The 17,172-nt window shown below is 36.7% G+C and overlaps 1 protein-coding gene across 9 annotated transcripts in view; it reads right to left on the bottom strand.

Annotated features, from left to right (window-relative positions):
* Positions 1 to 17,172, bottom strand: part of ERC1 (ELKS/RAB6-interacting/CAST family member 1) — a 291,931-nt gene that overhangs the window by 116,767 nt on the left and 157,992 nt on the right. For 6 of the 9 annotated variants that reach the window (XM_090145169.1, XM_090145126.1, XM_090145136.1 and 3 more), the window contains one exon: positions 3,059 to 3,190. The exons of the other annotated variants lie outside the window; for them this stretch is intronic. In XM_090145169.1, the coding sequence (XP_090001295.1) occupies positions 3,059 to 3,190 (132 nt within the window). The remainder of the gene's footprint in view (positions 1 to 3,058; positions 3,191 to 17,172) is intronic. 9 annotated transcript variants of the gene reach the window in all.

Below are 17,172 nucleotides of genomic sequence, written 5' to 3'. Positions count from 1 at the left end.
TACCTTGAACCACTTAAAGCCAAAATGGTTGACCTCATGCATTGATTCATTAAACAGCTTCAGACAGGCAGTGAAGTGGCAGAATAGTAGAGAACAAGATAAACAGAAGAAATAAAAAGCATGCAATTAAAAGAAAATTATAATCATTTTGGACAATATTAAAATTTCCAACTCACGCATACAATTTGTATTTGGCCTAAGAATGATATCATCACCTGTAAAAATCAGAAGATTAATATCCTTCACAAAAACAAAACCTTGCATCTGCAAAACTGCAAAGCTACCTAAGGGCTTCCTTCATAACTCTAGAGAATATAGAGCAAAGCAGGCATTCTCTTATCGATTATAAATAATTAAAAAAAAGAAAAATATTTGAAGGAATGTATCCCCCTCATATTTGAGGAGAAAACCAGTTACTTGCCATCACTCCATGACTTCACTGTATCCAATAAAGAACAACAACTGGGCAAACTATTGGGCACAATGGGGCAAAACAGCTATCCTGTGGCTGGAATAAGACCCTCTGGTTGCTTTCCTGTGTGACGCTCTATTGGTCATCACACTGTATAAAGTATGATGTGCCACAGAGGGCAGTTTACTTATTCTGCTGGACTAAGACACAGCTGTCATAATCAGTGATGGTGTGAATTAGAGGTCTTCCTCTTCTGATCCCAGTGGTTTCAAATCCATCCTTCTTCCTCCTCACTTCCATACAAACTACTGCATCCAAATTCATTTCCTGTTTAAGATGCCCATCATATTCCAGAAATCTTTTCCTACAACTCATACTTTTCTTGGCTCTCCTCCTTTCCTCTCAACCTCTCTCAGTGGTCCTTACGGCTTATTGACCCTCAGGCAGCACATTTCCATCATCTTGCCTCTCATACAGGTTGTACAGCCATTCAACCTGTTTACCAGTTATTTCCCCTTTTCATCAAGCTCTTACCATATGATCTCATTGTTTGCCTCTCATAAAGCTTTGCTGGTGAATGTTTTCAAAAACCATAATGGAAATTTATAGATATTCCCTAAGAACTAATCACTTACCATATTTTAGTTTTAGGATGTCTCAGATACAAATAAGATTCCACTTCTATAACAGTTTCCTATTTTACTAACTCAGACTTAATAATAAGCTTGCTTACAACGGATAGACAACCACAAGGACCTCATGCTAACAAGCTAAGAACAAGTCCTCCTTTCCATCCTACAACTGAGTTTCCTTGCTATTTCATTTCTTTTCATCTAGGACAGAACCTTCATATTTTTGTTAATCCTGACAGTACCTTTGACTCAGATGTCCTTCTACTCCTTGTGCAAAGGTTATTTTGAAACATTTGCAGAATTTCTTTTATGGAATATCTCTAATGTAACACTTTTCTGGTTGTGTCTCTATTGCTAAAAGTTCTTTGGTTAGGTTTAGTTTGTGTCTGAATGTGCAAAAATCTTCCTTCTGCAGATTGTGACAATTTGTGCAGGAAACTCCTCTGTAGCTTTGATTGTACTAATGTTATTAGCACGTTTCTTTGCTAGCAAATCAAATATAAGTTACTAATCACTTGCAAGCTGTGGTCCACTCACCCTTCACCTTAAATACTGAGGTGGCCTGTGATCAGCCTCTAGAATAAGCCTACTTCATACTTGTAATTTTGTAAATTTACCAGTTACATTCACCTTCATACTTACTTCCTAACTTCAGACATTCCTAATACTTACAAAATTAACATACTACATTCTTCAAAACTATCCTTCAAAAATTCACTACACCTTATGCATCTTGTGTTTAGACCATAGCCACACAAAATGTTGAATTCTACAGGCTTCTCTGCACTCTAAGAACACCATTGTCACAGTCCTCCAACAAAGAAATTCAAACACTATGACATGTTATTTTGTTTACTTGTGCACCTCAGCATAGAACTTGCTCTTTTATGAGATACACATATTTCTGAGGAGATCTATTTTTTTATGTGGTATTCACTATCAAGGTCACATTTCTATAAGATACATATTTTTTAGAGTTTACAAGAAGTTTAGACAGAAGGCATTCTTGAAAGTAAATTCCATAAATTACCTAGAATCTTAGGATAATTTAACCAGAATTATCCTCAGTATGTTTACCAGCAAACAGTTGATACTACTGTAGCATAAAGAGCAGGAGTTGCTTTCTTCCTGAAAACTTGATTATTAACTAAAAAGAGCATAAAGATATATCTTGAAAGAAGGTGATAAGAATACATCTTGAAAAAAAAACCCTTTAAAAATGTTTTAAAGTGTAGTTAGTCAAATCTTTTTCATTTAATTAACAGAAAGAGAATACATCATTGCAATGTAACTGACCAAATGCCCCTATTTGCTTATTATGGTCAGGAGAGGAACAGACAAAACAGAGGTTCACAAAAAGCACAGTAAGAACGCCAGGCTCAGCTCCTTATACTTCAAAAGATTCGCCAAAATCTTAAGGAAGTTTATTTATTACATATGGTATGTTTTCGTAGTGATTAATTATGAAGTCAAAATCTGGTCCATACATGATTCTTCAGAGTATCTAACCCGTGACACAGACTAAATTCAGGCACAGAAGTTTACACCTTTAGTTTCAACACGAGTGTGTATTTTCTGTGTGCATGCTTGCCTTAAATAAAGGGTTTGTCTTTCTATCCGGTAGTTGAGAGACTGTAAATGAAATGAGATTGTGGCCCGTATGCATGCTAATAAAATTCACCTTCTTTAAACGTGCACAATGAACAACACGGTGAGTGTAAGCATGTTTACATACAGAAGGATGGCTTTGATAGTTAAGATTAGTCAGAGGAATTATTACATAAATAATACTTAAAAGATTAGGATACCTTGTATTTCTTTCTTTTTTTTTTATTTTTCCCCAAGAAAATATCACCTGTGAAAAACAAATCTTAGCAGATTTTATGGGTTTTGTTACCCAAACTTGAACAGAGATAGCTGATCAAACAAAACCATCTGTTTCACAGTAAAGCAGTGGAAACAGTACTTTACTGTTTCCTAAGAGGGCTACCAGCGACTTTATAAGATTGCAGACCTGTTTCTCAGCATTGATCCTGGCTGACTCCTCTTGTGCTAGCACCATTTCCCGCTCTGCAGTTATCTGAACACTTTCTCTGAGTGCCTCTTCCAATTCTTCAATCCGATCATCCTTTTTACGCAGATTGTCCTGGAAAATGATGGGAGACTAGGTGAAGAAGACTTGTTTGGAACTATAGCCTTACAGTCAACCAAGTTCTACGCCAAGCAAAATGTGCTTCTCCCTACCAAGGTGCAACTGCAGGCAAATTATCTTCACGCAAGGGAAAGAAAGATGAAGCGATGCAAGAATAGGAAGAAGATCACAGTAAATAGAAGGGAAAAGCTAGCAAAGTAGGACCTCAAAGCAAGAGGGTTTGCCCTCTCATCAGGCACATCACAGTCTTGTCAGATTAAACAGAATAGCTAAGCAAGGTTTGCTTGTGAATGAAGATTAGTAAGCAGTTCCAAAGAAGGAGAGTAGCCAGAATTGGTGGGAAAGCAGGCACGCAGAATTGTCCATTTGCTCACACATTCACCAGCAGGCATGGTAAAACGGGAAACAAAGCACTGCAGTGTTGCAACTTGCTATTTCCAGGTTAAGTGGGAGAAAAGCAAACATCAACCAAACAGAGTTTTCTCTTGTTCAGATAAGACTTAAAGGAAGTTTTTTCAACAACTATCTAGGAATTAAGAATGGCAGTTTAAACCTCAGACAGATAAGTATCAATATTATCTGAAAATACATTCTTCAATTAAGAACATCTTCACAGCTGCAGGCTCAGAAGTCCCACCTATAGTCAAAGACCTTGGAAGGAAACTCTCCTCAGAAAGTACACGGGTTAATTGGTAATGATATAATTAAAAAAAAAAAAAAAAGAGAGAGATTTAAAATGAATGGCATTCTTATTTGTATAGAAGACCCATATTTTCTTAATATTGCTAGGAAAATAAATGTCTGTGTTCTACCTCTGCTGTAGTTCCGCTGTAGTGGCTTGGACAAAAGACTGCACACCAGGCTGTCCCCTGGAGCATGGCTGCTTAACAAATCCATCAGACATGACCAGCTTGATGAAAGATTTCTGCTTTTCTCATCTTGCAGATCAATTTAGATCATATGGTTCAGATCAGATATTAGTGCATGTTTAAGTTAATGCAAAGGCTTTTTAGACAGCTCAGCAGTAGTGGAAGAACCAAATATTTTTTCCCTTTGGTTTTTGCATTTCCCTTTTTATCAGGTTTATTCCTCAGTCTTCTGTTCTGACTGATATTTTCCACTGTTTCTCTGTGCTTCACGGCATATAAAGATTAAGGATAAAGACAACATATTTGGAAAACAAAAAAACCTTTGTAATGCTAAAATGAATCGCTGTAGTTCTAAAGAATGAACCTTATTCCTTAATTGCTGCTCCCCAGGACTTTCAGAACATCATCAAGGATAGTGCCATATGAACACCACTTCTGGCAGTCTCATCACTTCTGAAGAGGATTTTCCAGCAGAGATGCAAAGCTTTGTATCCAAACAGTACAAGACTCCTGGCTCCACTGCTCTTACAGAGAGAAAGGCTAGTTCAACCACTAGCAAAGGCAGAGAGATTTGCCAGGTTTTGCAGATGGACAAGCTTTCTGCTGTTGGTTACTTTCCAAAGCAGATTCACAAGGCAAGTAACCACTGATTCCTAAAGACACAACTGGAGAGATCTTCATTTAAAAAATCAGAGTTGCAGAGTATATTTTAATACTTTCTAAAACTTACTAAAACACTGATAAAGTCTTCCAAAACTACTTCATGGTTATGATTAGTCTAACTGAAGATTCAAATAGAAACTCTTTGAAAACTATTTATTTGCCAATCTATATTCTGTGGGGAACATCAGTTGTACTTCTTGATATTATTCATGGATAGCCAAGGAAGTGTGGAAGTGTACCTCTCCATTTCAAACAACAGAAGTGGAGATGGTGCATTTGAACAGCTGTAAAACTGAAACTGGCTTAAAATAAGAGTGTAGAAATGGAGTGCTGTAACGTGTATTGTATGCCCACCCTTCATTATCATAGGCCAACATTTAAGAGTTTAATTCAACACAGCAAAGCTCTGTCCAGACAGGTGAATCCTTTAGAGATAGGGAAAAGAGTAGCTCATGGTATGAAAACTGTGCAATTCAGTACCACATCACCTGCACTTGAAAAGTCTACAATTACACAATATATTTTTTTCTAAAATAATATGTAAACTTTTATATATAGACTGGAGAGTTGCAGGTTTAAAAAGAAGACAACAGTGCTAGGAAAAAAAAAAAAACACAACTGCTACAAATGATGATTTTAAACTTTGTCAAATGTTAAATACCCATCTAGTAAATTATGTTTGGTTGCAAACATCCACCTTCTGTCTCAAACAAACAGTTTGAATAACGGTGATAGTTTCTTGCTTGCTCTTAACAGAGCCACAATGTGTCTACCCATTTTACAAAATGACATCTATGGCTGAAAGAGCAGAGGACTGCTGTGCAGTCAGACACCATCAGCACTCCAAAGTGGAAAATAATTTCAGGAAACTTTTAAATAAATGTTTTGTTTCCATCCCTTCTTTTTCCATCATGAAATGATCAGCATTTAATTTTATTTTTTTTTAACACATGCTGCTGTTTCAAACACAACACTCCAATAGAGAAATAAGTCAATGAAGCCAAATCAGTATTTGCCTTTTACCATACCAGCAATGTTTTCCCAATTGCTTGGCTCAACAGTCTGAAACATGATAGGCTCACGTTGAACTTCAACCCATGCTGCTCCTGTGGCTTTCCTCTTTTTAATTACATGAAATATTTTATCGCTATTATGAGAAGCAGTAAACTTTGAAGAAAGTACTGTATAAATCGTAACTACCATTACCTATTATGTCAGGAGTTTTCTACAGAAATAGAATATTTTGACTTTTAATTCTACAAATTGTTCTGGAAAACTAAAACTAAACTAAACTAAAATAGAACCTACCAAATAGGAAGAAAAACAGAATTTTAGAAAGGAAAAGAAATCAGAAACCTTTCAACACGAACAGAGTACAAAAACGCCCTCTCAAGATGAGGAGGCTGTGATAATACAGGTACTTTACTGCAGGAAGAAGAAAACTGTTATTTTTCAGTTTTTCCCAATTTTTCATATGCTGCTGAAGCAGGTAACCCCAATAGTGAAATGCATTTATTCTCTTAAATAGAACTAGACTAGAACACAACTTGCATTACTTCCTACATATAATAAAATGTGACACAGACTGCAAGCTTTTCACTGGCTATTCCGATGAAATTGCAGTGATAGACCATAGCAGTTTCCTTTCATGAATCTTAGACACGACTATACAGAAAGAAAAAGGAAGTGTTACTTACCTGTACAGTAACTGGATTCTATGAGATGCATTACCTACCCAAACATCTCCATGACCCTCACTCAGCTCTACGCCCAACTCCCGTATGTGTGAGATTCAATGGCAGAGAGGGAATTAAACGTGGACAGGGAGATAGCTCTGCCTTTATGCTCACTGGTGACACCGCAACGAAAATGAAAAACCCAGTCGACACTGTGGGAGTGCCAGGAGTTCAGGCACAATATGATTTTTTTTCTACGAACACTATGATCCTGCAGCTGATCCGTATGCAAAACCCATTCCAATACATGCCTGTCTTAAAGACTGAAAGGAAAAGGAGGTGTGACTGACACACATTTCTGGACTTTTTATTTCACTTCAGGAAGGAAGTGGTAGGATGTCCAAGTGATGCATGTTAAAAGGATGTATCAATTTAATCTTTCCTTCATTTGTGTTATCTGCCATGAAGTTTTGTGAACATGCATGAAATTGGATGCAAGTTTTCACCAAGGCATTTAGGTTCAATTAAAGCTGAGGTATCCTGGCAAAGTTCTATGTAACTGCATCTTTGTGGCTTAATTTTACTATTGGAATTGAAATTTAGATGGATTTCTCTGGTTAACTCTTGGGAAAGATTAGTTAATAGTCTGAGAGGGCAATTAACTGCTTCTTTTGATTGTTAAAAGGATTCCTAGAACTAGCCAATCACCTAGGTAGAGAAAGATCATTTTCATATAACCCCATAATTAATGTAATTAAGCACATTTTGCTCTTTGTACTTCCATAGATGAGAAAGGAAGAACACATTACTGCTGTGTTGCACTGCTGCACTGCTAAGCCCAGGGGGAAAGATGCTATGACAGAATCAGACATCTAAACTTAAGAAGGGAGGAACTGATGATTATAAATTGAATTGTTCATGAATTTTTGCTGTTCTTTCCTCTGAAAAATACTTGTAAAAACCTGAAGGCGTTTTTTAGAAAGGCTTAAGTGAATATTCAATGTTGTGGTATCAAAAGATGGAATTAATGTCTCATTTAATTTTGGAAGCAAATAATCACTGTTATTTAAAACTCAAGTGAGTACAGTGGACCTCCTTCATTTGGTTCCACATGCTGCTAAACTACTTGCAGAGGTCTCTGAACAAGAAAAGAATGAAAATTTGTCACTCATAAATGGAGAAATCTCTCTTTCACTGATGAGATTCTTTTGACTTACTGGGTTTTCGAAGATATATATATCTATATATACCCTACATATATATAGGGTAAATATTGTGGCATGGAGGTCGGAGGGTTTGTAGGGTAGTTTATAACTTGGTTCCAAGATGTACATAAACATGGATCCAATATTAATGATTCTGAAAACAAAGTTAGCAGAGGCAAACAGGCAAACACTTGTGTAATAGCTCGTTCTATATTGATGGGCATGAGTAAAAAAAAGTGAGTTGAAGGAACAATAACTATCAGCGCTAAAGCTACTATCATCAACATTGCATACGGATGCCTTGACGTTCTCAAATGGTGAGAGAACTGAAGTGCAGAGTTTGCTTGTGATGGTGAAACCTCTATCTGTCTGAGCAAAAGTTGGGTAAGTAGAAACATAAAATTCATATGACGTCTCTGTCTCTCACACAGTGAGACAAAAAGGGCTTCTTCCTAAGTACAGAAACAGCATATGTAATTACCACAAGTTCCTGAATGAAAGGAACAATCTGAGAGCTGAAAAGAATTGCCAAGTAGGAGATCCTCAACTAATGTTTCCATATCTTTGGCATGCTCAAAGACTGAGATGCATGATGACAACTCATTAGGACAACATATGTCAACATCTGGAAAACTGTGTCTGCCAAATAAGACACATGAATTGGAATTCTAGCCTGACAAGTTGCCTAAATGAAGAAAAATAACTTCAGGAGACAATAGGAGAAAAATTGCAATGGAAGAATTTCATTCCCTTAGGGATTGAAAGGGAAGTGAGATGAAGCCGGCCACAGCATTGCTTTGAAAACATGAGGGACTGCAGAAGGGGTTGAAGACATTCGCCTGAGAATGCCGTAACAAAAAAAGAGAAGATGTGTACACCCAGAATATATGTGCACTTGTGGATCATCAGTTGCAGGGAAAAAAAAAAAAATCCAGTAGAAAGTGTTTAAAAAATAGTGTCGGTCGATGTAAGATAAATATGTTTGGATTAGTATATTAACAACAACAAAAAAAAAGGACAAAAAAAGCATAACAAGGCCAACAATTTATGAGAAATAGCCAGTGAATTTCTGTTTTGAAGAAGAAAGGTAGTGGAAAAACTGAGTGGTGTTTGGGACAGCACAGTCCTGTAGATAGAAATGAGCTATAAATGATGCTGCTCACAAAAATATCTGCTCTTGTACATGAGAGGACTGCACAACGTAATTGTTACATGTGCACTGACCTGAGAAAATCATAAAATATACTCAAATAGAGAAGTTACTAACATGCCCAGTAATGAAAATGAAAAGCTGTGTAGCTTTTCTACCCTGCACTAAGTCTTCATGGCTTTCTACCACATGGCTATTAAGGAAGCCTTCATGGCTGCTATGGAGTAAAGAAAAAAACTAATACCCGGATAGTAAAATATGTCTATAAGACATCATGACAAGTTTATGATGGGAAATTAGTTGAGTGTCAAGATTACTTACACAGAAGCTGACTGAAGAGTTAAGCATCTATTAAAAAAAACCACGCTCTTCTCTCCATGCGAAGAAAATAAATATGGTACTAATTAATCTATCAAGCATTATGAGAACTCACTTCTGTTTTCAAACATATAGGTCACAAAGAAGCAGTAAAGGAAACACAGAGGTGACAGTGGCATACGATAGCAATATCACTACAAGATAGATATAACTGAAAGTAATAATTTTGAAGTATATCAGGATGTAAATAGTATTCTGCATGTCACACATGTGTAACTCTAACGGCAAAACATGCATACATTTTTCCCTAAACACATTTACATGGAAAAAAAAAATATCATGAAAAGCTACAAAACATATCAGCAGTAAAGGCACAGCATAACAGATATTACCTAAATACATACACATTACTATTAATAGATCCACTTGAAATGAAGAGGAAATAAAAAGTGAGAAAAAATCTTAGTGCAGAGAAACAATTTCTGATGTCTGTTTCATGAATACACAGGAAGCCCTTAACAGAATTCCTGTACACGGCTATTATTACCTGAAATACTGTTTAGAAATGTTTCTGAACATTATCCAGTGTGTCTATAAAATGTGTGAACAGTTCCAGCCATTCAGATTTTTTTATTACAAGATGTGTTATAGGCTACCACTCACAGCTGTGTTATTTTCAAAAAACGTTCCCAAAACATACAGCATTAGCAGCAATGCGAGATACATAGAGCTTGCAGGTAACAGTAGGAAAGGATCCTAATCAATACCAATTGAATACAGTATCCATCATAAAGCTCTGTATTGCCAGTACAAAGTATGAACTTAAGTGGAATTTCACTGCAATCTGGATTAGTTATACACTGTTTGAAGGAGGATGGAGAGGAAGGAGAAGAAAAGGACCAGCATTTAAGGACGACATGACACAGAGAGGCCTAAAAGGGAATGGCAGAACAAAATAAATAGATACTGGCAACTTCTTTTACTGATAACTACCATGTTTTTTGATACTTCATTCCTCTTATTCCAACCTAGGCATGCCAAATGCAGCAATCAGATAGGCACGCTCATTTTGTATATGCACTTCTCATTAGTAACAACTGAGACAGGTCAATGCACCTTGTCAATACTAACAACCAGGTTTACCACTTAGCAGCTTGTGTAGGGTGCCAATAGCGTTAGAATTCTCCTTCATCTGTTGCAAATTACCACACTGATAATTTTAATACCTACAGGGACTATCCTTCTATGCTACCATACAGGGTTGCTGCACTGGTGACTGGAACGAGACCTAAGGCTGACAATATAGCTGTGAAAATCTGAGCAAGGCAATAGGTTTCTCACTGTATTTTATTTTTCTGTGAGAAGTTAATCAGGGAAATACTACTGTAAAAACATTTCTTCTTCACACACAAATCAAGACTCTGACTCAAGACGCCTCAAGTTCATATGGGACTCCAACAAAAAACAGTGACAGTTTAAACTGCACTATTAGTAATTTTGAAACCATAAGTTATTCCCTTGGTATGCTTCTATTCCACTAAACTCTCCTTCGCAACATAAGTCCTGTCAACATTAGTGTACTAATACATCACAGCAGCTGTAAGATCTACTTTTCTTTTGCTCACGTATCAAAAAACCAACAAAAAACAACCCTGTCATACACCTTAACCTGGTAATTGTTTATTACATAGCCAGTGTTACGTATCACTAGTAATTTCAATAACCATAACTAATACTGTCCCAAAATGGACACTGAGTTTTCTCAATAAATTGACAAGTCAGAAATTTTGCCTCATTTAGAGAAAATACTATATTTGCCATGTTTGACCAGGAGCATTGCCTCTATATAGAGCAATACATAGTACCATACCATCAGGACAATAAGACACAGACACTTATAATGCAAAAATTGTTTACAGGTTAAGAGTATCCAATGATTCTCCAAAAGGAGGAAGTAAAAAGAACATGAATGGTAACTGGAAAAATGTACATTAGAAGGGCATGAATGAGTGTTGGTACATTGGATCCCATTACCTTTTATTCTCTCTCTTTCCAAAAGAGGCTTTGGAAAATCATCTGAACTTAAGGATACCAAGACTCAGAATTCAGGCATCGGCCACAAAAGATGTTGAATTGCTGGAAGCATTCAGAAAAGAGCAATGAAGCTGGTGAAGAGCCAGAAGAGTTATGGGGAGTGAATGAAGGAACCGGGATTGTTTAGTGTAGAGAAGGCTCAGGGGAGATTTCATCGCCCTCTACAACTACCTGAAAGGAGGCTGCAGCAAGGAGGGTGTTGGTCTCTTTGCTCAGGTTACAAGACTCAAGTTGTGCCAGTGGAGGTTTAGGCTGGATATCAGGAAGAATTTCTTCATGGAGTGGTTGCTCAGGCATTGGAATAGGCTGCCCAGGGAAGTGGTGGAGTCCCCATCCCTTGAGGTATTTAAGAGACATGTGGGTGTGGTACTTAGGGACATGGTTTAATAGTGGACTTTTGATAGTATTGGATTGATGATTGACTTCCAAACAAAATGATTTTATAAAATGATTCTATGAGAAAACAACATTACATCCTAAACTGAATTTGCTAGTGAATTTTAACTAAACATAGACATTTTCTAGAATGTTAGGGAGATAATCCTTTAATCATCAATAAGAGACCAGGTGACACAAACATAGTTTTTTCCACTACCTGTATTCAGATCCTAGTGTACCTCAAACAAAATGCAACAGCTGAAAGGACTGATGCTAACTATTTCACAGCCTCTATCAGTCATGAATACATGACTTGTAGCCTAAGCCTCAATGCCAGCTAATATTTACACATCACAGTAAGAGCAGTTGTTCTGTTACATGTGAAGAGCATGTAAACTTTAGCTAAAGAGGAAACTTCAGTAGGGAAAGTGCTAATTGAAGGAAGAACAGGCTTGTTTCTACAGAAAATAACAGTAGCTTAAGGATAATTTGGATGCCTTGCTAAGCAAGATTAAGGAATAATACTAAATTAGAATGAAGCGAATTAGGTTTATTATTATATGAGATCAATCACATGAATATTTTTGAAGCAAATACTGAAGCGCTTGTTGCCACAGGTATATACTATAAAGAAAAAAAAATCCATGTATATTATAATTATTTCAAAATAAATTATGAACGTTGTCTTCAGGTGACCAGCTTGACCTCATCTTCCTCTTATTTTGTTAGTCAAAACAAGAAAAAGGCAGAATAGCAACTTTACTAAGCAATGAAACTACAAAACGAGCTGCAGCAACTGGACATTTTTATTCCTGGGGAGAGATGACTTAGAAACAATTTTCAACACAGCAAGTAAAAACAAGAAAAGCTTAAGGGAGAAAGAAAAAAACAGAAGACGGAAAAATGCGAATTTATTGCCATTTCTCAGGCTCATGAAATAAAACACTAAAGTGAAAAGAGAGCTGTTTTTCCCCTTGAATGTATTCCTATTGTTTTGCTTAAATCTGGCCCTCAAATGTTTTCTGCTCTCAGGAGAGACCTCCTCACAGGAACCACACCATGTTGTCAACAGTTACATTAATCTCTCTGACAGTTTTTAGGAAAGGAGTTTGAACTCAGATACTAATCTTGGAAGAAAAAAGAAAAAAAAAAAAACCCTTGCAAAAAACATCCAGTGGTTAAGGTCGCTGGCACACACTCAGCAGCCCAGTCTTCGCAGTCCTTAGTTTCTGGCAAATCATAAAGGGTGCCAACACAGCTCTTTGCCAAACAGGCAACAGAGCACAAATAGCAGGTTTCTTCTTCCACTGACACCTAATGTTTCTGCAGTAACAACTGGGTGAAAGTGTGTCTGGAGAACAATATTCCTGAGGGATCGCAGAGAAATGTGAGGATGTAGTGAGTCTTCTTTTCTCTATGAAGAACTCTCAAGCTTTATAATAGCTTTCTCTCACAACAAATCTCAGTTTGGAAATAAGGAAATATCACGATAACTAGGAGACCGCTTAATTCCAGTTTGTAGGTAGTGACTTTCAGGAATTTTTTCCAGCTGCTTGTTCAAAATTGCAGAGCATTTTTACATTATATAAGAAGACAGAGTAACACGGTTCATCTTTTTAAAAGAAGGGAAGGCAGGGTGTTACGTCTGGCTTGAACCTAATACATGTATGGTAAACTACACTGTAAAGTGAAAACAGAGCAGATGGCTAAGCGTCTGTCCAGGGAGACACTGATCCATTCTAAATATCAAGTCTGTTCTCATGCTTAGTTTCTGTGAATGTTATGGTAACAAACACTCAGTAAGGATTGCTCTCACCTGGTCAAATATAGAAGGCAATTCCTTAACAATTCCTTCATGGTATAAACTTCTATTGCATAGAAACTACAGATTCTGTCTCTGTGAGAGCTGCCAAATCAAATTAAAGAACAGGATTGTGTATTTATTCTGATGCTCAAAAACGTGTATTAGACTTCAGTGGGAAGAAAAACATACATCTCCCTCCCTTAACACAACCGAACAATTCATATTGTGAGAAATATGTTTCTGAGACAAATAATTTTCTGTTCAAAAGTGCATTATTATTTTTGTTGTGGCTTCAACATGCAACGCTGCACAGGGAAGCAACAACGAAGTTGCTTAGACCTTGTAAGTACATATCAGAAAAAATGGCTTCACTGAAATTTGAGATAGGGCTGCCGCCATAGTGTGCCACAGATCACAATGGAAGAAAATTAAACCTCCAAAATCTCAGAAATATCAGAAAACTCAAAAATAAGAAAGGTCACTTTTTAATGGTGCTACTGTATTCTCTGCCTGTGTGCAGTTATTTGGAAAAACAGCTATCAGACTTGTGTATGGAAAACTGGGAACACTGCTATTTGAGGCAGACCCAGGTAAATACTCTTAAGGCAGAATGAACAAGACAGCTTGTTTTGATGAAACTCCTTTTAGTAAATGGAGAGCCTACTGTTTTGCAAAGTCCATCAGGTCCATATGTAGAAGGAAAAGTCATGAATACGACTAATATTCCTGATAACAGGACCTCATATGAGCAAATGCTGCAGGACTTGACTTCATCTCTTCTTGTTTACTAAGAAGTTTTTCCCACCTTCTCCTGTTTACCTTCCTACAATCTGTTAGCAAGCCTTCGTGACCTTCCCTGAAATAAAGTTGCACTTTGTTACTTCCATAGAGAAAATGGAGGAACTTTTTGAGCTAGAGGGTCACTTTTGCATGCACTGCTGCCTTGCTGAGATAGAAATTCAGGCATGCCTAATTATGATCTTTTAACACCTGAAAATAGGCTAAAATTCAAAGTAATCCCCAAATAGAAACTTCAGTATAAGTCACAAAAAAACCTAGCTATAAGGTTTGGAACTCCTCCCAGACATCCAGGAAAGTTAGGAAAAGCTCTCTTGACAGGGAGAGTTATGACATGATAAGAACAAGAACTAGTTTTTCTCCAGCCATCTGCCACAGTTAAATGTTTGCTGTATCTACAGTAACTGCACACACTGTGCTGAAAATTACAACCCTCCAAATAAGCACAGAATGTAATGTTTGTGGAATACTATTTTCTGTACTGAGGGCTGCTCTGAAAGTATTGCCTCCAATTTTATTACGTTGACCCTCAGCATCAGAGAGCGGAGAATCTGCACTATCAAATTGCATTATTGTGCTCTTTGTATCTTTCATATGTTCCATGGAAATAAATAGGAGGCATTGCTTTCAGAGAGAGATACATATTGTAAAAGATGGTAGAAGTGCATCATTAACAAATCATGATACACATTGAAGTGACTACTGCATATGTATATCCTGCTTTTTAATGCACAGCCAGCTGCCACAGAATGTCTCAGACAAAGGGCTGGAGGGTCAATTAATCCCATAACTATTTACTGACTACTATTGCATAGTTCAAATTTAAAAGGAAGCATAATTTGCATACATTCATTCCATTAAGATTTTTATGAGGCATGATTGTTCTTTAAATCCTATATTTGTACATAACTGCTGTGTTTTTATTAACAAAGGTTCTGTGTAATACTGGGAAACAGGCAGTAAAAACATGACTCGTATAACATATGAATTACAATTACATTTTTGCTTAATTACCAAAATCTTATAACAATGCTAAGTTTCTCCCTTCGTGGTAATCTGTGGAATGATTGACAAGAAAAGTTATTCCCTCAAAAATACTACTGAATTTCTTAAAAACTGAATTGCAAGGGCAATTCACAGTCTTTCAGTGCTTCATATCCCGAAGTTCTGTCCTAGAGGACAAAAAGAAGAACACCTAGGATGGAATATATCATTTATTACAATTAGAGTCACATGAGTTGGTGACAATGACACCTAGTCAGACCCAGGTAAGAAAAACACTTTCAAGGCTGGGCAGCACTCAAAATTATTCAGCAACAGGAAGGCCCTTTCTCCTTCCTATCATAGTATCTGAAAAGTACTGGGAGATGAAGGGAGAAAGAACAGTCTGATCTGAATAATTCTCAGAGATAGATCTGAACTCAGTGAGAAAACACGATTGATATGCTGTGTTTTCTGTAATAAAACCTGCAGATGCAAGAAAGCATAAAAAATGGATTCTACCATGCTGAAATTTGGTATCTGACAGCTTTGTGGGCCTTAACATGTTGAGCTGTGCTATCTAAGAGATAAAAAAAGAGTACATTCCACTCAGCTGGCAGGCTAGGGTGGAATCTGATATGTCAGTGGTCTACATGGAAGAGAAATTGCCCTGGAACTTGACTCTTATCCCCAAAAAACATGTAACACCATTTTACTCAGCATAACCAATTTGCTTCAAAGCTGATGATGCCTAGTAAGTTATGGAGAAAATCCTGACCTTCAAGTTTAGAGTTCTTTATTCCTGTGTCTCTGGTTGCTCTGTATGTACTGTAAAAAAGTCACAGATGAAATTAATTACAGGTTAATCACAGATTAATTAGGACAGTATGTTCTCCCTTTACTAACAGCTGAAATAGAGTAACCCATCTCTTCATTATAGAATGATACAACCATCAACAGATGAGACTAAAACACTTCAACTACCTTACCCTCAAAATCTAATCAGCATGTCAGGATGAAATTCTCCAGTAATTTAGGCTGCAAATCATGGAGTTTTACTCGTGTTTTCAGATTTTTGAATGTTGATACCGACTTTGTGTAGATGACATCGTGCTTCGTTAGAAATAGTTTCTGATCTATAAAGAATTCAGAAGGCTCATTTGATAAGAAGGTATTTTGTTACTTATCCGTTTCATCTAGATTGATCTTCATGTCAGTGAAGTCATAACTGAACAAAAAGTGTACCTGACCCCCACAACCTGCAAATTTGTTTAAACTGAAATTCAGTTCTTTCCACTATAAGGATATTTTAACTATGAAATGCTCAGTAGATAGAGCTGCTGGATAATCACAAGGAAAAAAAACAACACATACTTGTCTGCTTGCTAATTCATAGATTAGGAACTATATATGAAATTATTCAAGTTTGGATGTGAAAAAAAATTACTAAGTATAATTGGTATTGCAGATTCTAATTAAAGCATTCAAATATATTTTACACAACTTCTGGATACTCAGTTTTCCAGCAGCAATTTGCTGGATAGTTACTGCAATACAGAAACAACATTAGACAACTCTGTGCCACAAAGTATTCTGAAAACTCCACTCTGGAAGACACTGGAAGGAAAAGACAAAAAAATATACATACTAATCCATTCACGTTTCTTGAAATTTCAGTAAGCATTACATTCTTAGGACAAGACAGCATATCACTTCCTTTTCACAATAGACAAGTTTTTTGGGTTGGTTTTTTTTTTGTTTTGTTTTGTTTTTTCAAGAAAAAAATTTTCTACTCCAGTCCAAGACCCTCTTTTTTCATACTGTTTATAGACCAGACACTCGTTAACCTCTCAGATCTCTAGAGAGTTGAGGTTTAAGGGAACTCAGGAGGAAAAGACAAATTTGGAAACCCATTTATTCAACTCACTGGAATTGAGACATTATGGTTTTCATTCTTCCCCCACTCCCCAAAATACCAAATTTCCATCATCAGAGCTTTCTGAATAAACGAACATTTTGTTACTGAACTCAGGAAGAAAG

The sequence above is a fragment of the Phasianus colchicus genome, chromosome 1 (assembly GCF_987193195.1).
Source record: "Phasianus colchicus chromosome 1, bPhaCol1.hap1.1, whole genome shotgun sequence".
NCBI classification, from domain to species: Eukaryota; Metazoa; Chordata; class Aves; order Galliformes; family Phasianidae; genus Phasianus; species Phasianus colchicus.
This window is presented reverse-complemented; position numbering and strand designations above follow the sequence as displayed.